The sequence below is a fragment of the Leucoraja erinacea genome, chromosome 34, assembly GCF_028641065.1.
Source record: "Leucoraja erinacea ecotype New England chromosome 34, Leri_hhj_1, whole genome shotgun sequence".
Classification (NCBI taxonomy): Eukaryota; Metazoa; Chordata; class Chondrichthyes; order Rajiformes; family Rajidae; genus Leucoraja; species Leucoraja erinaceus.
In genome coordinates this window covers 12363870-12390620 of record NC_073410.1, presented here as the reverse complement: position 1 = coordinate 12390620, position 26751 = coordinate 12363870, and the positions used below count along the sequence as shown (strand labels likewise).

Sequence of the window (26751 nt, the reverse complement as noted above, 5' to 3'; positions counted from 1 at the left end):
CAGCTATTTATAATGTGTGTTTTTGTGTACCTTCAGTGTAAATTTAAGGGATCACTGTAACAGACTTTTTCTTCAGTGAAGAAGACATTTTATTTCAGAATGGAAAAAGTCATAATTCAGTTTTATATGCAGGATCACTTGTCAAAATCTTTCAGTAGCTGATTGCAGAATAATTTAGCAATCCCAAAAAACAGAAAAATCATTGGTTAGTAAAGAAACGTGGTTAAAAATGGTTAGATGAAATTAAACTTTGCTTCATAATTGAATCAGCAGGGTTCAGACAATATAAACCAGAGTAACAAAATTGCCATCAAATAGAGAAAAAAATGCAAGTGGTTTGGCACCCCACCTACTCTAATTTGTTAATCTTTGTTTCATACTTTGCCTTGCTTCATGCAAGCCACTTTACTGATCACACCATTATCATCGGTATGGGCTTTTAATTGGAAGTTTCACAGGAGATTTGAATGATAAATGGCCGAGCTGTGTGGTAGGTTTTCTGATTTAAAAGGGCAGTTGTATTTGACTGGCTGTGTTATATTAGGATACCAAATGAAAGTCTCAATTGTTGACTTTGGCTCATTAGAAAATTCACTTGAAGATTAGTAGAACTGAGAATATGAGAGGTCAGGAACTGAATGAGAGCACACATCGACAGATACACAGAACCAAAGGATAAATCAGTAAAGGAAGGAAGTAATGAGGTGTTCATGCATGTTACTTTAACACATTGTTTTTTTATAGATCGATAGTGAAAAGACTTTGATGTCCTTATTTCATTTTTCTTTTGCGTAAGTTGATCACCCAGTCGGGTGATTGGAATGATTTGATTAAAATTTAGTGTGCTTGGGAACATTTGTGCATGATAATTTTGAACAAAAAAGATAACTGGCCTGCAACACAAACTGTACCTATTTAATTATCTTGCAGGAAGGCAACTGATATACTTGGTATCAAGGCTATCAAAATGTTCATAACACAAGTAAACAAGGCCACATTTTTTCTATTGAAATTCATTGTTGTGATCATTGAAAGATTCAAATCAGCACATATTAATACATTTTATTTGCATTGCAGTTGAAGTAGTATCTAATTTGCATGTGATACGTTTGAATACATGCTAATAAACGAGCATGCAGTTAAATATAAAAAAATTACTTAACTGGCTTGTAATGAAGCTTGTGAAGGACACCAACTGTAGTGGCAGTGTTTCCATCTAAGTCCAGGGATGCTCAACAAACAAGATGGCAGAGGTTTTTATTATTGCATGAAATGTTCGGTTGTAAGATAATGGTGTGTTTCAATTTCACTTTACACTTTAAAAGACAGGGAAATTGTATGTTGGTTTCAGATTGGAGGTGAACTTTAAAAGTTTTTGGGGGTGTCAGGCAGGCAAATCAAAGAATTGAAATAATGCTTCAAAATCAAAGCACTGCAAAGATGGAATGAAGTTTCAGGAGCAGACTGATTCTCTCTCTCCCCCCCCCACGTCCCATATGTAAATGTGAATACTGACTTTGATTGCCTTATTTGCTTATCGCTGAAAGTAGCTTTTGGGCTTTTGTAGTGTTTTAATGGATGGCGATCTGCATTCTTTAAAAAGTGTTAAAAGATCTCTTTCAGTGTGACAAAGTATTTTTTCCTTTTTTTTTTTAAACCAGAAAGATCTCTCTGGGCATAAAAATATTGTTAACTACCTTGACTCCAGTGTTGCCTCGATAAATGTTAGTGACGTTTGGGAGGTCCTTATTCTCATGGAATATTGCAGAGGTTTGTTAATTTTATTTTTATATATGTCTATGTATAGCATGTGTAACAATGTATGGAAGCAATGCAATAGTAGACATTTTCATTGATTACTTAGTTTAACATTTAGAATTGTTTAAATTCAATACATTTTAGCAAAATATCAATTTGAATCTGTTATCCAAAGAAGCTGGTTGAAAATATTAATTCAACATTTTTCTTTCTACTGACTGAAATATCTGTAAGACATTATGAAAACTTGTAGAGAATTAGATATTTTACAATAATTATTAAATTACCATAAATTTTCCTTCTGTTTAAATACCTTTTTATATAATGTTATTGGAGCTCGAGTCATCTTAACATGTGGATTAAATAAATATTCTTTAAAGAATTAGAGCTGAAGCAAGTCCAACAGAATTTATGCTTGCAGTCCCATGAGTGAAATAATCTTCCGTAGAATTGCATAAAAATTGGTCCATTTGTACCTATGAACTCCCCGTGATCTTGTGTATTTCCTCCCATATTCAAAGGAAATGCACATTTTGGATGCCAACTGGCCACTAAATCTAGTGTGCAGGTGAGAGGGATGGGCTGGTTGAGTGAAGATGTGCGTCAATGGGAATGCATAGAAATTAAAATGGGATTAGTGTGTAAAGGTGTGTGACGGTTGCCACAGGTTTGGTGGGCAAATGGGCCTGTTTCTATGCTGACCTCTGACCTCTGACTCGAAAATACAATTTGCATCTGTTTAAGTGTTTGTATCATTTTCAACTGATGTTTCCCGTATTTAAATGCAGGTATATCTATACCATTTAGTATCTGATATACCAGTCGACCCATGGACATCAATAATTACTATACGAAACAGATGTGGCAATGACCTAAATTCAGCCGTGCCAGTAGATTTGTTTACAAGGATGTGAGCCAAGGTGATTTTTCTCAGTTAGTTTCAACTGACCTGGCAGTATTGGCTTGCTGATTCAATGATTTAACAAAGTATAGATTTTATAATCTGGATCATTCTTTGCCTCATCATTTTCCACTGCATCTATGTATACTATTCCTAAACCTCCCATTATTTATTCCTGTGTGATGCTTATCAGTTCTCCATATTAAATTGTATTTGCTGTTAATGTATCAATTTATAGGCTTTATAAAATCTCTGAATCAGATTTTAGACTCAACTGTGGCAGTTTGACATCGAATTTGACATTTGTTTCTGAATCCAATTTTTTCTTATAAACTAGAAATCATGAGCTATGATTTGCAGATCACATTATTTGTCCATTGTTCTACAATCATTATTATCTTTGTTATTTTCTTTCATTGAAAACCCCTTTCCATATCAGTCTAAATGTGGTCAACTTTGTATGGAACCAGTAATTCAGGGGCTGCCTGAAATCAGGAAAGATGTGGACACTTTGGAGAGGGTGCTGAGGAAATTGACCAGAATGATGCCTGGATTAGGGGATACTAGCTACAGGTAGATTAAGAGGCTTTCATATAGGCACATGGAATTGCAGGGATTAGAGGGATATGGACAATGTACAGGCAGATGAGACCAGTTTAATTTGGCATCATGTTCCGCACAAAACATTGTGGGCCGAAGGGCCGGTTCCTGTGCTGTACTGTTCTATTTTCTATATCCTTCATGGTTTAGACTTTAGTGATACAGTGAGGAAACAGGCCATTCAGCCTACCAAGTCTGCGCTAACCAGCGAACACTCGCATTATCCTACACACTAGGGACAATTTACAATCTCTACCGAAGCCAATTACTAGTAGTAAATTAAGTTAGAATTGTTCTGTTTAGTACAGACTTGAGTTTCTAATTATATGTTAGGCCTCCTAAAAACAACCTATTTAAAAGCTTGAAATTTAAGATGTTGACTGAAGCTGAACACAAACATATTGGCCATCGTGAACAGTATTTTTATGGTTGAATTTTAGTGAGTAAATTAAATGTGCGCTTTTAATATCGCAGATTTGTATGTTCTCCAGGTGGTCAGGTGGTTAATTTGATGAACCAACGATTGCATTCTGGCTTTAGTGAATCTGAAGCGCTGCAAATATTCTGTGACACTTGTGAAGCAGTGGCCAGGCTACATCAATGCAAGCCTGCAATTATTCATAGAGACCTGAAGGTGAGAATCATGAAAAACATCAAGCCAAATCTTATCACATGTGAATGCATTGTTGTGTATTCAGTCCACTTTCTGTTCTGTGCTAGGTTGAAAACATTTTACTTCACAATAGCGGAAACTATGTCCTCTGTGATTTTGGAAGTGCTGCAAACAGATTTATATGTCCTCAGATTGAAAGGGTTGATGTAGTTGAGGAGGAAATAAAAAAGTAAGTTTAATTAAAATCCTATATCTGCTGGCTTAAATTGGCTTGAGAGTTGAAATGGCATTAGAATTTGCAAGATATATGGTGATGGCTTATTGACTATCTAGTTGTGACTTCTATACTGCATGCTGGTTTTCAGATTTTTATTTTAAACAATTTCTTTACAATTTTTTCATTGGTTTTATGTTTCAATTGTTTCATGTACAAATATCAGTAAATATTTCAGAATCTGTTAACTTTAAGAAGAAATATGGGGCAAAGTAACTTTGAAACTATGTGTAGGAAAGAAGTCTGAAGAAGGGACTCGACCTGAAACATCACCCATTCCTTTTCTCCAGAGATGCTGCCTGTCCCGCTGAGTTACTCCAGCATTTTATGTCTAACTTTGAAACTATCATCTGTACTCTTACAATTAATTTTTCCCTGCTTGAATTTAAATGTACTGTAAATATCCTGTTTCTTGTTTTGTGGAACATTTATGTGATCAGTTTAGTTTATTGCAACTCCCTCCATTATGACCCACATTTCTATTCTGTAGATCTCGAGGGATGCAGACTAGAATGAGGTGGACAACTAGTTTAGTCATTTACCACTAGATATGTCTAGATTGCATTAAACAGTAACAATCCTCGTCTTTGAAAATCGTTCACTATTTCAGGATCAATTTGGAATTCCAGAGTAAGATAAACTGCTCAGCTGCACCGTGAATTGAATTAAACCATTCACTGCCAACCTGGTCATTATTGCATTACTCTTTGCGATAACTTGCTATGCAGAAATTGAATGCCTGGTTATGTGCATTATACCAGAGACTATTCTTTAAAAATACCATATTGGCTTTGTAGCACTGTATGCTGCTTTATATAAAAAAAAAAAAAAGAAAAAAAAAAAGAAAAAAGGTAATGAAAGATGGCAATAAAAATGCATGTCTTACATTTGTTCCTCCATCCTCGACTCCGACCAGTGTCGGAGCTCATGCATAACTTTGTCTTTAAGATAGAGACCATTGGATCTGCTGTCTCTTCTATTTCTCTTCCCCAGACCCAACAAGACAAAAATTTGAAGCTTCCTCATGGTCGACGTCTAACCTTTTCTCTGGTTTCATCTAATATCCCCTGTGCTCTCTTCAAAATCATCATTTTGTTTGTCACCCAACTTGTCACCCAACTTCTTTCTAAATTGTTAACCACTTAACTGTCCTTCCTATTTTCCTAAGCTGTTTAATAGGTTCGTCTCTGGATAGATTTCCCATTCCATCTTCTAATGTAATGTCATTATTCTTTTCAATTGATACAAATGCAGAATAATTCACCAATCAGGTCCCTCATTTCTGATTACTTGTTATTAACACCCTATAAATTTCTTCTCTTAACATCTTTCTGTGATTAGACTGCCATGTTTTTTTTTTCTGTTCATTTGAGGTGAATCGCCATCTTTGTTTGATGCCGTGTATTGGGGAAGCAGAACCTTTCTTCAACTAAATATTTGGGGGAAAAAACGTGCTAATTTGAATCTTGTTAAGAACTCTAAGTCGCAACTGCAGTATCCATCTCTCTCCCTGGCCTCTGGAGTGATGTAAGCTTTCTGTTCTATTGAAATCCCGAGCTGAGTTTCCAAGTAGGCAATCCTTTGCATCACTTAGATAATCTATTTCTACCTTTAATAATATTGTCACTTCATTCCTGCTGCTTTCTTATTTGCTTTTGAAGCCCATGTCCATGTCTTGCAACAGCCAGACACTCCCAATGCTTTCTACTGGGCAGTGCAGCTCATTGATCTGTTGCTCACAGCTCCAACAAATGGGATCAATTCTGATGTTTGGTCTTGCATTTGTGGAGTTTGCACATGTTTCCTGTGACTGCATCAGCGTCTTTCAGTTCGTCTGGTTTCCTTCCACATCCCAAACGTGAGAGTTGCTCGATTAATTGACCACTAAATTATGCCTGTTGTGTAGGTGGATGGTAGAATCTTGTGAGCTAAAGGGAGAATGAGAAGTCATCGGAGGAATAATATATAATAGAGAGTTGATGGTTGATCTGGGCTCAGAGGGATTACCTGACTACGTTTTGTTGACTCTGACTCTAACAACTAACTTGACTTTGTTCTTTGTTCTACATTTTCCTAAATTCTACAAGCACAATATCATGTACATCCTCAATTCCACACTGTCTTAATCTTCCCAAATTTCTGGTCTCTTTTTCCTTAATTCTTATGGCACCATGGAAATGCAGAGTGTCTATTAACACTTCCACCTCCCTTGGCTCTCTAAAATAAAATCTTCTTAAAACCTACTCTTTGACTGGAAACCAACTGAATTATTATTATTATTATTATTATTACTACTACTACTTTGGTTTAATTACTGAGGAGTGTCCTACAACATGTTATTTAAATGAAAATTTAAATTAACCTTTAAATATATATACAAACCAACATATTGCAAATATGAAAGATGACTCCTTATAATAGCCAACTTTCATGTTGCATGCATGAATAATGTTTTTCTGCACTTATTTTCAGATACACAACCCTGTCATACAGAGCACCAGAAATGGTTAACCTTTACAGTGGAAAGTCCATTACAACTAAAGCTGATATATGGGTATGTGAGAGTTGGTCTATTTCTAAGCACAAATTGTTTGCTATACCTGTTCCTTAGTGCTCTTTATATATCACACTTGATTACTTGCAATTTATTTTGCCTTTATGAAATATCTTTAGGCACTTGGATGTTTACTTTACAAACTTTGTTTCTTCACTTTACCATTTGGAGAAAGCCAAGTAGCCATATGTGATGGAAGTTTTACAATTCCAGATAATTCTAGGTACTCTGACGAGATACACAGTTTAATACGTAAGTAGTCAAATTTTGTCAATTTAAAGTTTTCAGACTAATTATTTGATTTATTTTTCTTTGAATTTTCCTTGAGTAAATGGATAAACTTTTTTTTTGGTAGGATATATGCTTGAGGCTGACCCTGACAAGAGACCTGACATTTATCAGGTTTCGTTTTTTGCATTTAAGCTGTCAAAGAAAGCGTGTCCTGTTAAGAACATCAATGTAAGTATGTTTTGTTGATGACTATCATTATTAGCTTCAAAATAGTTCGATTTATTTTACTATGAGCGAGTGATGCAAGCTGATGAATACCGATGTGTAAAGGCTGTAAGATATTTTATGTAGATGCTGTTCATATTAAGTAATCGGTACCCAAATTTTTGTTGTATTTTAGTAATGTTCATTGGAATAGTATTGAAGATGAGCTGAAACAGCTTTGCCATTTCTGCAGGCCCATAACTGTCATATAATGTTAAAATACTGCCAGATGGTAAAGTTTGATGTCACTTTTATATCCCATGTTAACTCAATTGACCCATTCCTTCTCCCTTGAGATGCTGCCTGTCCTGCTGAGCATTTTGTGTCTACCTTCGTTTTAAATCGGTATCTGCAGTTCTTTAGTACACTAACTTAATTGTTGTTATGCAATTGAATTCAAAAATTGAAATGGCTTAAATTTAGAAAATCATAGGGCAAAGTTTAAAGGAGATGCGTGGGACAAGTTCTTTACACAGAGGGTGGTGAGTGCCTGGAACATGCTGCTAGGGGTGGTGATAGAGGCAGATATGATGGTGGTATTTAAGAGACTCTTGGATAGGCACATGGATATGCAGGGAATGGAGGGATATTGATTATGCGCAGGCAGGTAAGGGTTGGTCTTGGCATCATGTTCGGCACCGAAAGAGCCTGTGCTATACTGTTCTGTGTAATTATTGTGAATGTTAAGAACGCTTTAAGAGTAAGTTAATCACATTCAGATTGAAGGTGCGTGGCATGGAGGGAGAAGCAAATTTGAGGTTAGCAACATTTTGTATTTTGGTCAAGATTTCCATTATGAAAGTTCAGTTTTGAAATTGACCATTTGTATTTCATCTTTATTAACATATTTTGAACATAACCATTTCTATCATGTGACTGTTTCCAGAATGTGCAAATTCCTGTGAAAATGCCTGTACCAATAAAAGCTAGTGAAACCGTTGTTAAAAAGTGTCAACTACGAGCAAGGTAAATATATATTTCAGAAATGTGTTCCTTGCATGATTAATACAGGAAAACAATACAAAACAAAATTTTCTGTTGCATTTTATATTATGGTCCGAAATTGTATGTTTCTATTTTAGCTTTTATTTCCATTATCATATAAACTTTTTTAGGCTTACTGATCCTGCTCCAACTACAGAAACCTCGATAGCACCTCGCCAGAGGCCTAAAGCAGGCCAGCCAACTCCAGCTCCAAGTGCTCTGACAATTCAACCTGCTGTGACTCCAAGGAAGAGATCTACTGCACTGCTTGTCTCGCAGCCAGCAACCTCGCCATTAGTCTCACAGCCAGCAACTGCACAGTTGGTCCCGGAGCCAGCAGGTGTGTATTTGTACAGATAATCAAACTATTTTTACCCCCCCGCCCCCCCCAACAGGCTTTTAAGCCACTCATTTGTTTCAATTTCCTTCCTCATATCTTTGCCACAGTAAAATAATGGTCTATTTCTCAATATATTTTAAATTGGTGGCATTGGACCACCAATTCTAGAATGAGTCACTTGACCGAGTAGTAGTTGCAGATGTTTCCATATGTCTTAGGTGACATACTGAGGTTTTGCTATCATTCTGAACAATGAACTTTGAGCTGAATGGTATTGCATGAAAGGTTAACATAAATTGCCTGAAGTGTTGGGGGAAATTTATTGAATATATTAGATATGTTACAAGTTAAAGCAATTTTAATCAAAATCTAATTGAGAATTTGTGATTATTAGAGTTTGCATAGAAATGTTTTATTTAGCTAGAATCATCTTATGATCTACATAATCCAAAAATTATATCAATCAATAATAACAGCAGTCCATTTCCATTTTTTCATAATTTGTTGCACACAAAGTTTAAATAACTTCACATTATTATTTTAAAGACATTTATGGCAGATTGATTTGCTGCAACATTGCTGTCTATTTAAACCCAGGATGGTTTATTCAATTAAAGATATCTTAAGCCTGAAGAAGGGTCTTGACCCGAAATGTCGCCTATTCATTCTCACCATCGATGCTGCCTCACCCGCTGAGTTCTCCAGCATTTTTGTCTACCTTCGATTTTTCCTGCATCTGCAGTTCTTTCGTAAACATTAAATCTAATATAAGCTGTTTCCACTTTGTTTTTGCAAATGCAGTTAAGCATGCAGCATGATCCATAGCCACTGAGAGACAATGTACAGATCCATTTAGCTGGCATCAGCCTTCTGCTCCCTAGAGTGCAAAACAAGTTGGTATTTGGGACCAAGAAGGATGCCTAGTGTGCAGTTTGGGACTGAAAAGCTTTGTACCAAACTGGCTAGTGTAATGTTAATTTCCCAGCCCCTGACTCAACAAAAATATATTTTATTATTTCCACCAATCACCATTGAACTCCCTGAAACCACGTGTTTGCATGAATTAAACGACATTCATATATTTGAGGCCTAATCTTCAACTTCTTCTCAAGGTTCCAAACTTATCAGATATTTTTTTCAAATGTATGATGCATTTAAGGAATTTATTTATCTTGCTGATCTAAACTTGTGAAAATAAGATACACTCAATATCTTGCTCAGCTGCAGTTAAACTTCAATTGCAATTTTATTTAGCTTGTTCCCGTTACTTGTGCAGTTTCTCCAGATTCACAAGTATTTTGTTCTTGTATGTTAATATACTACCACATATTTTCAGTGGGGTATGGCTTAAGCGAAATATAACATGCAATTTTGTAGCGCTTATTCTATAATCTACACTTCCTGGAGTGCAGGGTCAGTGAATGTACTTTGCAAGTCATTTTGCTTTGATTTTTCTTTCCTTTTCAGTTTAGTTTAGGAATACAGTTTGTGGACAGGTCCTACGGGCTACTCTATCCACACCGGCCATTGATCATCCATTCACACTTTTGGTCTGTAACATTAACTCTGTTTTATGTAAGAAGGAACTGCAGATGCTGGTTTAAACTGTAGATAGACACAAAAGGCTGGAGTAACTCAGCGGACAGGTAGCATCTCTGGAGAAAAGGAATTTGTGACGCTTCGGGTCGAGACCCTTCTTCAGATTCTGTTTTTGTCTGTTTCCAATGCAGCCTGACCTGGGATTTCCAGTGTGATTTTTCTGTTTTTATTTAAAATTTCCATGTGGTTTGGTCTTCTGATCTTTATGAAAATATCATCATCAAAGAGTGCCAAAAATACAGCCAATTCACACTGTGTAAATAATTGCTATTATCAACCATAATGGCTTTCTCTCTCTGGTGAATAATAAGCCTTTAACAAGATTGCTTTCAGTAGTCCTTGAGTAAATTGCCTATTACCTTGATTATAGCTTGCAACATAAATGCAGGCTATGTTTATTAGATTCATTATATTGAATTCTGGTTAGAGTGGTTCATATTCCTAGGCTTTTCAGTAAATACCTTTTAAATGTTCAGTTTAAAGCATGGAGAGTAGGGAAGATGATTGCTGGCAGCATCGAGTCATACTGCATGAAAACTGGTACTTTGGACCAAAATTGCCCCTTATGTTCTTATCTTTCTTCACGTACTTTAAACCTATGCCCTCCAGTTCCTTTTTCCTCTACTCGGGAAAAGACTGTGCATTCATCCATCAATTCCCCTCATAACTTTATACACCTCTATAAAATAATCCCTCAGCCTTCTACATTCCAAGGAATAATGTTCTAGGCTGCCCCATTTTCTTATAGCTCAGGCCCTTGGGTCCTGGTAATATTCCCTGCAATCTTTTCAGCATAATGGCATCTTTCCTGTAGCAGGATGACAAACTGAACACTGAAAACTGAACAGTGTGGCCACATTAACATCATATCTAGCTATGATGTATCATTCCAAACTTCTATACTCTAGTCCCTGACTGATAATGGGCAACATGCCAAAAGCCTTTTCACCAGTACTAAATCTTGGCTCCACCACGCTACCTAGGATCATGCCAATCACTGATTGTCCAGCCTTTGTGTGACATCCCAAATTATACCACTTCACATTTATCTGCCATTCCTGAACTTGCTTGCCCAGCTGAATAGGATGCCTTTATAATTTTTGATAGCTATTTTCGCTGTCTACTATACTAATTATTTTAGTGTAATCTGCAAACTTACTCATTCTAACCCAAGCGGTTGATATTAATGACAAACAGTAATGGATGCAGCACCAACCCGAGGCACACACTAGTCACAGCACTCCAGTCCGAAATGTAACCTTCTATTTCTTACTGTGAAGCCAATACTATAACATTCTTGAGTGGCCTACCCTGTACTATTTTATCAAACGCCTTGTTGAGGTTCAGATGGACAACATCGATGGCCCTGCCATCATTAATCATCTTTGTTCCTTTGTCCAAACAAAATTCAGTCAAATTTGTTGGACACGATATCCCCTGCACACCACCGTGTTGACTATCTCTAATCAACTATAGTCTTTTTAAATGCGTGTATATCTTATCAAGTAGGATTCACTACAGCAGCTTGCCAACCACATATGTTGGGGTCTAGAGTTCCTAAATGTTTCTCTGCATCCCTTCTTAAATAGAGGCACAACATCAGCCACCTCCAGTCTTCTGGCACCTCACCCATATCTAACGATGATTTGTATATCTCGTCCAGGGGTCCTGAAATTTATTCTCTAGATTCCCACAGTGTCCTTGGATATATCTGATCAGGCTCTGGAGATTTTTCTGCCTTTATGTTTAAGGACATTCAACGCCTCCTTGACTGCAATACAAACTGTCCTCAAGACACTCATTAACTTTTCCAAAATCCCCAGTCTTCATGATTTCTGTTAACTTTTTTAGCCTGAAATTCTGATGCCATCATAACCTGCGGAAGGTCAGAGTAACTACATAAACAAGATCCTAAATATTCATTCAAAATCTGCTGATTCAACATGACTAAAATAATCAAATAATTTAGTCCTGAATCCTCCAAGAATAAAAGGTAATCAAGGATCCCCCACTGAATTTCAACAAATTCATGGGTTAGCAGTGCAAATGTTTCATTCACAACTTTTGGGCTTAATGGCTTTTTTGCAATAAAAAAATCTGCAGGAGGAACCATCGGAATGTAAAATGTTTTAAAATCTTTGGTTTGCACAGGAACCACATCTGCAAGTAATGGGCACATTGGCCAATTACAAGGTCAACAAGCACAAATCCAGCCAGCACATCCTCAGCATCTCCAACCAAGTCCACAGGCACATCTGTTACTCCAACAACAGTACTTGCTACAGCAACAAACCTATTTCCAGCAGCAGCAGCAAATGTTTCAGACCGCTCAGGTATGCTCACTCCATTCTCGTTTTCTTTCCATACAATCACCTAAAACAAAGGGTGCATTGTGAGTATCCCTCATTTTGAACTCAATTTGCTTGACTACAATTTACTGTATTTTCAAAAAAATCCTAAAACCATTTTTTATTTCTTGTTGCCAGACTTTGATCAAACATGCAAAATTTATCCTCTGTCAGAGGATTACTTTTGAGACTGGCCATATTTTGAGGACATGTGCATGTTCTATTTCTAAATATGCAGGAATAGGCGTTCATTCAGCATGCATTACATAACTTTTCTGCGAAATCGCAATTATCACTTGATTTATCCTGTTCTTTGCTGAAAAATTGAAACCACTTTCTCCAGGTGAACAGTCTCATTAATATTTGAAGCCCTGCAGAATTTTCTTGATTAGTTTCATTTGTTCACATGTTGCCTTCTTTTGATGGATGGTTTAGTTTGATCAATGAAATTTCATAATCACTGTGCACTCTTTGCTTAATTCAACATGTGTTTCTGCAGAAGTTTTTATTTTGCCTATTTTCCCCGTTTTCAAGTATGAAATATACTGTGCCTCTTTTTGCTGCACTCAATCCTTGGGATATGGTCTTTGCTGCTTGAAGCTCATTTTGATCAATACTTGTGCCAAGAACTGCAAATGGTAATTATGTTATTCTGTGTTTACATTCTTGGTTGCCAGATTCCAGATGCTAATCCTTACCATAAAGTAACTTACTAAATTGACCATCATTCTCTGAGTAATCCTGTTGCCAATTTTTCAAATGCTACTTATTTTAATTTAAAATCCTACAACAAGTGGGTTTTGCTAGCAAGGCACCATTTATTGTGCATTCAAAATTGCTTATGAAAAGATAGTGGGGTGCCACCTCCTTGAATTGGTGCAATTGGTCTGGTGAATTTTCTCCCAAAGTGCGTTGGAAAGGGAGTTTTGGGAACTAAAACTAACCACTGTGGAGGTACAGCACTATATTTTCATGATGTGTGACTTGGAAGAAAACCTGTTGGTGGTGGTGTTTGAGGCACATGGTGTCTTTTTCTCTTTGGATAATAAAAATCACAAGTTTTGGAGATTCGATTTGAGGAACAGTTTAGTGAGTAGCTTGTAGATGGCATATACTGTAGTTATGATGCATCATTGGTGAAAGGACTAAATGTTTAGGGTGGGCTGTTTCATGCTGTCAAGTTTCGTGATCGTTAGAGCAGCACTGAACGAGACAGCTAAAGAATATTCAAAAAAAACATTGTGCAGAAGTATCTCGGCAGGCCATGCAGCATCTTTGGAGAACGTGGATAGGTGACATTTCGGGTCTGGGCCATTCTGCAGTCTGAAGAATGGCTCTGATCCAAAACATCCAATCTGAGGAAGGAACCGATCCAAAACGTCACCTATCCATTCTCCAGATATGTTTCTTGAGCTGCCGAGGTACTCCAGCACTTTTGTCTCATTTTTACAGAATAAAGTTGGCCTGTTTCTTTTCTCCTTGAAGGGGGAAAACAATTATTATATTCCTACTCAAGTGCTTTGATCTTGAGGGAGTAGTGTTGCTCATGCAACAAATAGATGCCAATCATGTTGAAGTTTTAAGATCTTTATTTAAAGATAATCTTTTTTTTGTACCCAATTGGAATAATATTTAATCTACATTGATTAGGCAAACACATGTACAGCAGAAACACCTTGACCAAATAATGAGGATATTATAGCCTTGGCTTTGCACTTTGCAGCTCCTTAACTTGTTCCCTCAGAGAAATATCTGCGTCAACTGAATCTGCTACTCAAACGATGTAATGTTCCCATTGACTGTAAAGATTAAATCTAAGAGTTGAATAAAACTGACGATCATTTTAAAATGGTACTGAATGGTACTAAATTGGTCCTGTTGATCCTGATCAAGTGTGTATTCTTGTGTATAATTTCTCAAACAGGTTTAGAAACATAGAAAACAGGTGCAGGAGGAGGCCATTCGGTCCTTCGAGACAGCACCGCCATTCATTGTGATCAAGGCTGATCGTCCCCAATCAATAACCCATGCCTGCCTTCTCCCCATATCCCTTGACTCCACTAGCCCCTAGAGCTCTATCTATCTCTCTCTTAAATCCATCCAGTGATTTGGTCTCCACTGCCTTATGTGGCAGGGAATTTCACAAATTCACAACTCTCTGGGTGAAAACTTTTTTTTTCTCACCTCCGTCTTAAGTGGCCTCCCCTTTATTCTAAGACTGTGGCCGCTGGTTCTGGACTCGCCCAACATTGGGAACATTTTTCCTGCATCTAGCTTGTCCAGTCCTTTTATCATTTTATATGTTTCTATAAGATCCCCCTCATCCTTCCAAACTCCAGTGAATACAAGCCTAATCTTTTCAATCTTTCCTCATATGACAGTCCCGTCATCCCAGGGATCAATCTCGTGAACCTACGCTGTACTGCCTCAATCAACTGCTTCTTGCCTACTCTGCTCCACAACCAATTAAAAGTCAAGTTTTGCTCTCATGTGTGTCTTAAATTTTAATCTTCATCTTTTAATGCTTGATTTGGTGTATTTGTAATAGTTCTCCTGAATCAGTGTTTGGCTCAAGATTGTGACATAATTTGTCAAACATTTTTGAGGTTGCACTTAATAGAGAAGAGGCTGATTGCAGACAATTATATCTTTGTCTGGAGCAGGTCATGCCTTGCAAACTAGAATGAGATTTTAGAGGATTAAGGAAATGTGATTGAGGGGAAGGCAGTGGATTTTGTCAATATGGACTTAGTAAGTTCATATTTTACAAGTGCCTCCCGGGAGGCTGATCGAGAAGATTAAGACATAAGGGGAAAGCACCCAGTTAAAGGCAAGAGAATTAAGAACATTGATGTACAGAGCGATTTTGCAATCCGAATGTATACCTCCCTGAAAGTAGCCACATGGATTGATATGGTATTCTTGCCTTTATTTGGGGCATGAAGTATAAGAAGTCATATTGCAGCTTTATAAAACTGGTTAGGCTGCATTTTAAATTGAATCCACGCTAAGCAGCAATCACCCCAAACACTACCACTATCCTACACTATGGACAATGTTACAATTCACAGAAGGCAATTAACTTGCAAGCCTGTGCGTCCTTGGAGTGTGGGAGGAAACCGGAGCCCCCTGGATAAAACCCATGCGGTCACAGGGACAACATCCAAACTCAGTACCGAGAGCTCCCATAGACAGGATCGATCCCGGGTCCCTGGCACTGTAGGTCAGTATATCTACTGCTGCGACACTATGCCACCCTTTGTTTTTGTTTGGAACATCAGAGGTTGAGAGGAGACCAAATAGATATTTATCAAATTATGAGAGGCAGATAGCTCAAACGGTCAGAAATGTTTTCCTTAGGGTGGGAATGTCAAATACTAGAGGGCTTTGCTTTGTCAGAGGGGGGAAATCAAAAGGAAATCTGTGGGGTTACTGTTTACATAGATGCCTGAAAGAGGTTACATTAACCCTACCTCAACATCAGCTAGTGTGCATGGAGACTTAAGTTGCAGTGACTTGCTTACCAATGCCCATGTTGTACCTGCCAAAGTAAAAGTTCACTTTTAATTCTGAATGGGTGAGACAGGTACTTGCCTAAGATGGATCAGTTTTAGTTGTTCAGATTCATCACTTCCATTAGATCTCACTGATGATGATCGGGATCGGAAAAATGCTTATAATTTGCTTCTCTATTCCTACCATTGAACTTATTTGCTTTGAAAACAAAATACGTTGTAGCTCCAGTAACAATACACTTTTGCTGTTTCCTTATTCCAGACTTAGATTAACAATATGTCCCAAATTAATAATTGATTACTATGCAGACTTTGTTCCTCAGATGCTAGAAATTTGCTAATATGCAGCTGCCAATTAAAACCATATCACAATGTGTTATGTTTGAAACATGAATAATATTTATTATTGCTGCAGTTATGGAAGCCACCTTGTAAAAATTGTTATTGCTGAAAAGTTTTAACCTTAAATTATACAAAATCTGTACTGTATTGAAACAGCGCTTCCAAATGATCCAGCAGACTCCGCAGCAAATGATGCAGAATTACTACCTTCAGCAGCAATACGCAACAGCCATGCAGCAACAAGCACTTTTGCGGCAGATGATGGCACAAGGATGCATTCAGCAGCAGATGACACTGCAACACCCACAAGCTCTTGTAAGTGCTTCATTTAAAAAAAAAATGTTTTACCTTTATTTCCAAGACTTTTCTTCAACATCAGCATCAACTTAAAATTGTATAGCAACTTTAACAGATAAGCTTTTCCAATTGTTTTTTTTGTTGTAATCAGAAACCAAATGGATTATTAGTCTGGTGAACAAAATCTGCCACAGGTGGGCTAAGAGAAAAATGGTGAAGGGTTTTAACAGGAAATATTAATTGGAAAAGGCTTAAACGGATAGAGACTTGGTTCCCAATAATTGGAAAACGTGAAGGGAAGCATACACGAGAGACCTATGATTAGTTGGAGAGGAATGGTCGCAGGAATACGAGGTTTCAAAACTATTACTGTAAATGTAGACTGCAGAGGATGGAAATGATGTATGTGATTTGATTTTGTTGCAGCTGCATTGTTTCAAATAATTTAATGTTCAATTGCCTTCTCTGTTGTGTGTTGATAAATTGGGTGATTTATGGAGTTATCATATGGTTCAGGATTTAATTAAAACATTTCAAATTGTCAAGGTGCTACAGTGAGATTTAAGCTAATGTCCAATGTCAAATGTTGGTTCAGACTTATGGGTTTAAAGGAATGGAGAGGAGGCTAACATTTAATGATTTTTGGATAAGTACGGCGTTTGAAATGGAATCGAATGGCAGTTAAGAGTGGAAATTTTGGGAATAAAACTGATAATTAATGTTAACGAGGATTTGACCAATTCGCCTGTTCTGCTCATTTGTAATGTTCAGTGTTCTAATACACTATTGAATAAGTTTCCCCCCCATAAATGACGACAGCAAAGATGTTTAAATAGCAGCTTTCACAGCACTTGAGTTCTTCCAAAATATTTTAGAATCAATAAAATCCTCGCGGTGTAATTACATTTGGAAAAGTAGGAAGCACAATTATTATATGGACAGCAAGCTCACTCAAACAGGAGTGTGCTGGCAAAATGTTGAATGAGAACCAAAATTGAGATCGAAATATAGCAAGAACTCAATGGTGGTATCGGATCTCTATTGCCTAATTGAGAGATTAGATGGGAAATTGATTTAAAATGTTAGCTAAAATTTCACCGGGAATTACATTTTGGATGGAAAAACATTTTGTAGATAAAGACTTTAGGGGAGGCACCATGGTGCAGCGGTAGACTTGCTGCCTTACAGTACGAGAGACCCAACTTTGATCCTGCCAATGGGTGCTGTCTGTATGGAGTTCGTACGTTCTCCCCATGACCTTGCGGGTTTTCGCCGGATGCTCTGATTTCCTTTTACACTCCAAAGATGTACAGGTTTGTAGGTTAATTTTCTCTGGTAAAAATTGTAAATTATTCCTAGTGTGTAGGATAGTACTAGTGCATTATCGCTGGTAGGGTGAAGGGCCTCTTTCTCTAAACTAAAGTAAAATGCTAATCTTGCAACTTCACACAAAACAATTAACCAGAAAATATACGTTTCATGATGTGGAAATGGGGGCAAATGCTTCAATATTCGGTCTTCGCTTGTCTTAAATCACATGACCTTTCTCTGCATAGGAAATTATCTGTTTCTAGTTGAATCTTTGAACTATATTTTATTTTTTGGGGAGTCTTATGAAATATGAGATGAGGTGTTTACATGCCTTTGTGCTTTACTTCTCTACACTGTCTTAACCCTGCCTCTTAACTGTTAACATGCCTTATCAGACATGTTCCCTTTGCCATGCCTCTTTCAACCTCTTTGGAATTTAAACCGTTAAGATGTTTTCTCTTTCCTGATTCTGACCAAGGGTTTGGCCTGAAACATCTGTTTCTCTCTGTACAGATGCTTCCTGACCTGCTGAATGTTAACAATATCTTCCGTGTTAAATTTCCAGAATAATTTATGTTCCACTGCCCTCTAGTGTACAAATAATATAGCATTTTATAGTAAATGCAAAAGGCTGTTGATCTGACACCTGTGCAGTCTTTAAATTTCAGTGTACTTTTTCCACTTGTGCTTGTGGCATGTCTTTTTTTTTTAAATTATTGTATTCTATATTACGTTATTATTGTAAACATAGGAATGTGATTGTGGGAAAGCAGGACCTAACTTTCTGGGGTATAGATGTTTTAGATAGGATGGAGGGGGAGTTGTATGACTGTTTAGGGAGATGGATTTTGTACATCAAGCCATTTGAGGGGAGCATAGTAACAAGAGAGTGGGATCACATTACTGTGATCATAATGTAGACCATCCCATAGTCAACATAATGAGAGGAGCAGATGTGAGCAAATCACAGAAATCTGCTTAAACAATAGGAATGTATTGGAGAGGCATTTTAGTTTTCCTAACATTGAGTGGAATTGGGGTAGAAGTTATTGTGTATCCGGGGGCGGGGGGGATTAATTTGTAGCATTAATTTTTATTTTTTTAAAGGAGGTAACTAATAAGTTGGATGAAGGGAGGATGGTAGTATGTATTTTCTATATTGCTCTACTAACTTTTGACATTATCCCACATAATCTGGCGAGAAGGTTAAGGCACGTGGGATAGAGGTTAATTGGATCCAAGTTTGGTTTGGTGAAAGGAGGTAAAGGGTGATGTTGGAGGGCAGCTTTACTGATTGGAAGCCTGACCGGATGGATGCTGCAATATTTGTTTTTTTTCCTGATATATTAACACCTTAAATAAGAAAGCAGAATGAATAATTGTTGTTTAAGGCAACAAGAGGCTATATAGATCAAATGGAAAGGTGAGCAGAGCCTGACAAATACAAGGGGAAGATAGACACAAAGGTAGAGTAACTCAGCTGGTCAGGCAACATCTCTGGAGAAAGGGAATAGGTTGAGACACTTCTTCAGACTCACCTGAAGTTCCTTCCTATCCTAATACAAGGTGATGCATTTGGGAAATAAAATAAGGGTAGGACATATATAGTGAATGGTTGGGTATGAGGAAATGTCGATAAACAGTTCTTGGGGTTCCTGACGATGGCAACAGAGGTAGACTGGGATGTTTGCATTTATAGATTAGGGTATAGATTATAAGAGTTGGGATATTGTGTTGCAAATTTACAAATCCATTGTTAGCGCAGAGTATTGTTTGCAGTTCTGGTCACCACAGCAAAGGAAGGATATGATTGTGCTGTGGACATTCATCAGGATGTTGCCCTAGATGAAGGACTTTGTGGGGAATATTTGGATAGGTTGGGTTTGTTTTCCCTCGATTGAATGAAACTAAGGAAGAAGTTTTATAGGGGATCTGAGAGGAAAAGTGTTTTACATGGTCTGGTAGATATTTGGATCATTGCCAGAGGTGGTCATGGAATCAAATACACTCATGATGTTCAAGAAACATTTAGGCAAGACATAGCATTTTATCAATCTCATGCGGAGAAAATGGGAGCAATATACGTGGACAAAAAGCATGGATATGGTAGGGCAAAGGCCAGTTTTTGTGCTGTACGATGCAATCTTTTTTCAGATCAAATATTTTTGATCTGGTTAGGATATTGAATACTAAAATATACAGCTTCAACCAACTAATATCAATTATGATGAGAGTAAATGCTATTCAGATTATTTGCATTTTATTCATTGCTTTCAAAAAGTCCTACTTGAATTACTCTCTCAAAATAGTTTGTTGAACAATTTGTAATTTGCAAATAATATTTTCTCAAGTTTAATGTGTTATTCCACAAATTGTAATATAATAATGTAATGTAATTTTACTATTTCAGGGCTATTAGTTTTATGTACCAAGATGTAATAGGTGCACAACTAGGTATTGCTGCATAAATCCACCAGTTGAACATTTACTTTTTTGGGGACAATGAACGGTTTTAAGATTTCACTACCCTGGCTACCATAAACTTATTTTTCTTGGCCAGTCACTATTTAAAATCAATTCCCTGTAATATACTAGGTGTTCTATTTTTTAAATGCAGACTTCCAGTGTTAAATATTTTGCTAATAATCTAAACTCTGCAACATAACTGATTTAAACTATTAATTCAATCAAATACCACGTTTCACCTTTTTGTATGGTTAAAATGCATTGGGGGGGAAAAGTAATCACCTTTCCAACATGCTACCATAATCTTTAATTATGTAATATGCACAGTCAAGCAGCTCTTTACTGACAACAACTTTTGTTTGTGCTACATCTGCCATTTAAAAAAAAAATTGTTCTGATCCATGCTTAATTGTATTTTCCCAAGGTTTGGACTTTAATTGAGTAGAATTTTGATATATCTTTGGAAGCATTGTACAAAAATAGTGACGTGTGTTCTACAAGTTTTTCCAACTAAATCATACTATACACAAGTGCAACAGATCCTTTTCTGGAACAGTATGCAGAAGGTCACCATGTTCTGATGCCAATTTTCAACTTCCTAGTCTCTGAAAAGTCCGATCTTGGCATAAAGAAATATGCAACGTCTTACATTCTCATTTTAAGGCCTGGTTGCATTGGAATAAGGGTCGGTACACTGCATTCTTCCGCACGGCTACCACAGGCTGTGCTTGATCTGTTTCCTCAGCTGCTGTAGGACCTCCCATGCCATCTCTGCCAACGCCACGACCTGAGACCACTGCAACCATACCTTCTGTCTCCTCCAGCAGCTGTTCTTCTACTTCCATGTGCCTAGAATGTCATGCCCCGAGCTGATCATTAAACTTTAGGGCACATTCAGAGGGTGTGGGAGGAGAGTTTGCAGTCCGTACACAGCTGCTGCCATGACCGTCCTCTTGCATTACATCATGATGTTGGGCTTAGGAGCCCCTGGATGATAGTTATTAAGGCACACTCCCTTGTTTTTCTTTTGTAACTGGCTGATATACTCTCAAAGCAATTGAGAACCTCAGATTGGAGTAAGGAGAAGTTAAAGGCGTCGGAGAATACTCCTGCCAGCTGGCCTGCACTGGTTCTGAGTTCAGAACTCTGGGGACTCTGTTTCCGCAGATTTACTTTCAGGAAGGCCAAAGTGATGTCTGCTACAAAGGCTGTGGGTACTAGTGCACTTGAGGAATGACCCTGCTGACCTGTTCAAAATGGGCACAGAATGCATTAAGCTCATCGGGAAGGGATGTGTTGTGACTTTGCCTAACTTCGCCTATAGCTGGTTACAGCAAGCAAGCCTTGCGACAATTGACGAGATTAATCTGAGACTCTAGCTTGTTCTGGAATTGTCTCTTGGTGTCCTTGATGGCTTTGAGAAGGTAGTACCCAGATTTATTGTATGTCAGGATCACCCAGGTGTGTATTGGTTGATTGATTGACTACCATAGTCGAATTGTAGAATCTCAGGAAGAGTTGATTTGAATGTTGAAGGGCAAATTTGTGGGAGAACGGGATTGATCTGAAAATTAACATAGACTTGATGGGCTGAATGGACATCTATTGTGAGGACAAAGTAAATATAATACTGTCTGACAATGACATTATAACTGCAAATTGAGATATTATTACATAGACTTTCTTGGTTAATCCATTCATCAAGATATAGAAATCATGAATGTTTTTAAGTGGCTTTTACCTTTGTTTTAATATTTTAATATCAAGTCCAGCAATTGTTTACCAGTTAATGTTAAGTTAAATGAAGATTTTGGAAAAGAGCACAGCATTAGTGGAAATCCTAGTAGTCTTCGCAGACATATTCAAACGTAATTAAGACTCTGCAATTTGATTGACTTGATTGGTGTGCTCAATCCCCAACCTTGCCTACTTTTAAAGCTGCCATTTGCATAACCTTTTGTAATTTACTTGCAAAATAGTGCTAAGTATGAAATTATATATTTTTCAAATTAAAATAGTAAAATGCTCAAAAGATTGGCAGCAAGCTGACCTTGGAAATAGGATATTCTCTTGTTTCAATCTCCAGCTTTTGTCCAATTAAGTGGGTAAATTGACAATACTTAGTAGGACTGTTGGTGTTAAGCAAAAAGTGGCTTCCAGTAATGTCATATGGAATTAGAATTTAACCTTTTTTCCAAAAATAGTTTCTAGCTGTACCTAATTTCCGAAGTTTTAGCATGCCAAAGATTATCTGAAGTAGAAGGTGCTATATTTTGGTGTGGTGGGTATGGAGTGGGGCAGGAGAGGTTAATGGTCATAAGAATTGGGTATTAAATAATGTTTAAGTGATTCTTTTGCACTGGATTTTAGATTTGCTTTCGAGTGTCGCATTCAGTTCTTTATTGAGTATAGTGTGAAGGATGTCAGCAATTTTCTCAGAATTCTTTGTTGCCTTGCACCCAAATGAATAAGTAGATCATAATTGACTTGTGTACATTTACAGACATACATGCAGCAAAAGATTCAAGTTCACCAAGCTCCACCTCAGTCCCAGCAGACAGCTAAACTATTGTCACTAACGCCGCCATCATCACCGAAAGTACAACGAGCTGGCCACAGGAGAATTGTCAGTGACGTCCCTTTCAGCAGTGTATTTGGAGTCCCTGCCAGTCATTCCTCTCAACAACTGGCGGCTGCTGCTGCTGAGGCAAACCTTTATAAATCTAAGTGAGTTCATTGCGGTACCTGTGGTTAAAGTTGCACTTTATGACGTTTAAGTGGATGTAGAGGATTCATCACTTTCTGTGCAAAATGACATGTCACTATCTTGTAGGTTTGAGAATGCTGACAACGTCGACACTATAAAGTAGTAGCTGTTAATGCTTTGGAATCAAATGCTAGAATAAAAGGATTTGCTGTTACAGATTATTTTTTTCAAAATCCAGTAATCTCAAATATTGCAGCACAAATGTTATAAATAACAACACAGTAAACCCTTGTTTTAACGGACCTTTATAACTGATTTTGTTTATCACGGATGGACCTGCCAATAACACAACCAGCTTGCACCACCTCACTGGCCACTTGCAGCCCCAGCATATGTAGCCACTCCTGGTTTTCAAGGTTCACCCACCTCAGGATCCAGTTGACGCAGCTGCTGTTGCGGTACACGATGTAGCCCCTAGTGACGGCGCTTTCTTCAGGTCGCTGCCACTGACAGAATGCGCTCAGTCACCGTAGGGCTGCCTCGTTTCTCGCCGGCTGCTGCTTCCTCCAGTCAGCCGTCGCTTTATCTGCTCCCACCACCGCTGCTGCTGCCTCCTCCTCCTCCCGTCGCTAAGTCCACTCCACCAATGCCGCCTCTCCGTTCTCCCCTGGACTTTCCAATATGCTTTACCTTTCAAAATGTCGGTGATTGCAGGGCAAAAGGAGGTGGAGGTGGCAGTAAAGCGAGGAGAGGACAAAGCAATAGTCAACTGGAAGAAACGGCAGCAGGTGTCAGGGGAGGGAGCCCCGCGGTGACTGAGTGCGTCCTGTTGGCAGCAGCGTCCTGAAGAATGTGCTGTCCGCAGGGGCTACAATGTGAGCTGCAACGACAGATGTGCCATTTGGACTGTGAAGTGTGTGACGAAGGGCTTACTGGTGCAGGCCAGTGGCATCGATGCCTATTTTTAAGGTGAAACAACAGTGCTAGAGTAACTTGGCGGACTGATTCAATCTGATGGGTCACCTATTCATATTCTCCAGTGATACTGCCTGACCTGCAGAGTTACTCCAGCACTTTGTGTCCTTTTGTGTATTTACCATCATCTGCAATTCTTTGTTTCAACTGCAAACAATAATAATACCTTACTCGGTTATGGTGGACAATGGGCAATAACGCACACCAGTGGTTCGTTATAACAAGGGTTTACTGTAATATTAATATAAATAGATTTTGTTTTCTGTAAAATCAATTTGGATGTACTATTGAAGACGATTTGCATTACAATGGGCCAGCAGTTGTGGTAGTCTATGATGTGAGCACTTCCTGGTCATCTGGTGGGGGAATTCCTGCACCCTCCCCTAAAGATTGGCCTATGATAAGACTATTCAAAATGTTTACCTGTATCCACTGGGATGTCATCAACTGATAGTGCAGCCAAGTCCATTTTAGATTTGTCACACAAAAGCAGAAAATGTTTTCTAATTAACTATTAAACATTATGTAGAGATCTAACTAATGATTTGAATGTATGTATTGTTTAAAGGATTTGAAATGTTGTAAATATTATAATGGTGAAAATCTTAATTTAAAATATTAACACATTACAGTTTACCAAGCATATTGATTACGAGTGCAGGTGGCTAGGCAATAATTATCAGTTATTAAATCTCACTTGGACCTTGAATATTTAGATGTAAAATTAATGAGGCGGTTTCACGCCTTTGTAAAAAGCCTCAATGTATGTACTTTCAAATGAATTCTATAGCAAGGTACATGGATAGTGTTGCTGCACCACTGTAGCACAGAATTAAAAAGAGCAACCTTTATTAACTCTGAGCTCCACTGCTATCTGTAGAATGTGCATGTTCTTGCTATGACTGCAAGAATTTCCCCAGCGTGCTCAGATTTCTTTCCAATCTCAAAGACATGCTGGTTGGTAGATTATTTGACTACTGTAAATTGCCCTTGTTCAGGGCTGTGAAGAGAGGTTCAGGGGGACAATTGAATAGAGGGAGAAAAACAAAAGGTTACGGAGAAGTAAGTCTGGCAAAGGGATTGATGGAATTGCACTGAAATGCTCTGGGAGTTGGCAGATAAGCCGAATGATGACCCACGTCGTAAGAGAATATGTCCACAGCAGCAAAGGCTGCAAACAGCACCACCTTTTGGGCATGCTGGATCATAGGAAGCATGGTTAGGATTACCTCACAAACATGTGCAAACATCCCATATTTGCTGTTGTTGCAAGGAACAATGTCTGTGGTAAAACTGACAGTGTTCCCTTCTTTGCTACTGCAAAGTTAAGGCTAGAATTTCACTTTGATTTTACAAAATTATGCTTTTGTGATGTGAGAAATGAGTAGGTGATAACTTTGGTTTTCAATGATGGCCTGTGCACCCAGATTACGAACTTGACTTTCCACTTTGGGACATTGCCTTTGCATTTTGAGGTTTATATTGCCACCAATTCTTGAATTTTGAAGGGAATCTGTTCCTGGAAAACATTTTAAGCAACATTTTGCAAATCAAAAAGGCTGGACACCATGCACTCCTTGGACCGAAAACAATGTGCCATTTGTAATAATGAAAAAGCTTTAAATTAAAGATGTACCCCAAAGTGACAGTGGTGTTATAGCAAACATTTGTAAATAGCATGTTTGTAAATAAATTAATATTTGTATAGGCAAATCTCTTATTAGAGCCACAGATTCCTGTATTTTTACTATTTTAATGTGGATTCTTCTGTTGTAGGTCAGCATCCACAAGTCCTGCAGGATCACCCAGAACTTCACAGCAAAATATTTATAATCCACCAGATATCTCTACGTGGAATCCATTCGGTGATGACAATTTTTCTAAGCTAACAGCAGAGGAACTTCTAGATAAAGAGTTTGCCGAGCTACGAAAGGGTGGGTTTGTTCTGTAATTCTGAGGTGGGGCATTCTGCTTGGGCTTCACAAATTGCTTCACGTGATACCTCCTTGTCCTCTGCATGCCACAGGGCAGATGAACCATGAGTACTACATTGGGTAGTTATGGCACTATTCATGTTTTATGTTATAAGCTTCATTTGGTGGCTTGCCATCTTCAGTTAAATTGAGTTTCCTATTAGTGGGTGGAAATTTAAAAAATGGATTGATAAATTGGAGATCCCCTCTACATGGAACTTAAAGTCCTACCATGTTTGGCCCAGCCATGGTGTCAACCTAACTAATGCTATCTGTGTGCACATTGTTTGTAACCCTCAGTTCCCAGCCTGTTCATCATGCCGATCTAAAATGCGTCTTAAATGTTGCTATTGTATCTGCTTCTACCATATTGCTTGCCAGCACCTTCCAGGCATTTCACTCTGTTTACAAAAAATCTTGGCTCATACAACTCATTTAAACTTTCCTCCCTCTCATCATGAAATTGTGCTCTCTTGTATTTGACATATCCACTCTTGAAAAAAGACTCTACCATTTCTATGCCTCTTGGAATTTTATAAACGTCTGTCAGCTCATCCCTGAGCCTCCAATACTCCAGCAAAAACAGTCCAAGTTTGTCCAACCTCTCCTTATAACTGATAATCTCCAATCCAGACAACCTCCTGGTGAATCTCTACTCCACCCTCTTCAAAGCCTCCACATCCTCCCTGTAATGTGGTG

General features: G+C 38.0%; 1 protein-coding gene across 1 annotated transcript in view; it reads left to right on the top strand.

Moving 5' to 3' along the window:
• Positions 1-26751, top strand: part of LOC129713002 (AP2-associated protein kinase 1-like) — a 57877-nt gene that overhangs the window by 19574 nt on the left and 11552 nt on the right. Inside the window, 12 exon segments of the mRNA XM_055661844.1 lie at positions 1662-1770; positions 3751-3893; positions 3980-4101; positions 6619-6700; positions 6820-6952; positions 7056-7159; positions 8082-8161; positions 8311-8519; positions 12270-12451; positions 16480-16638; positions 22901-23124; positions 25856-26013. Coding sequence (XP_055517819.1) covers positions 1662-1770; positions 3751-3893; positions 3980-4101; positions 6619-6700; positions 6820-6952; positions 7056-7159; positions 8082-8161; positions 8311-8519; positions 12270-12451; positions 16480-16638; positions 22901-23124; positions 25856-26013 — 1705 coding nt within the window.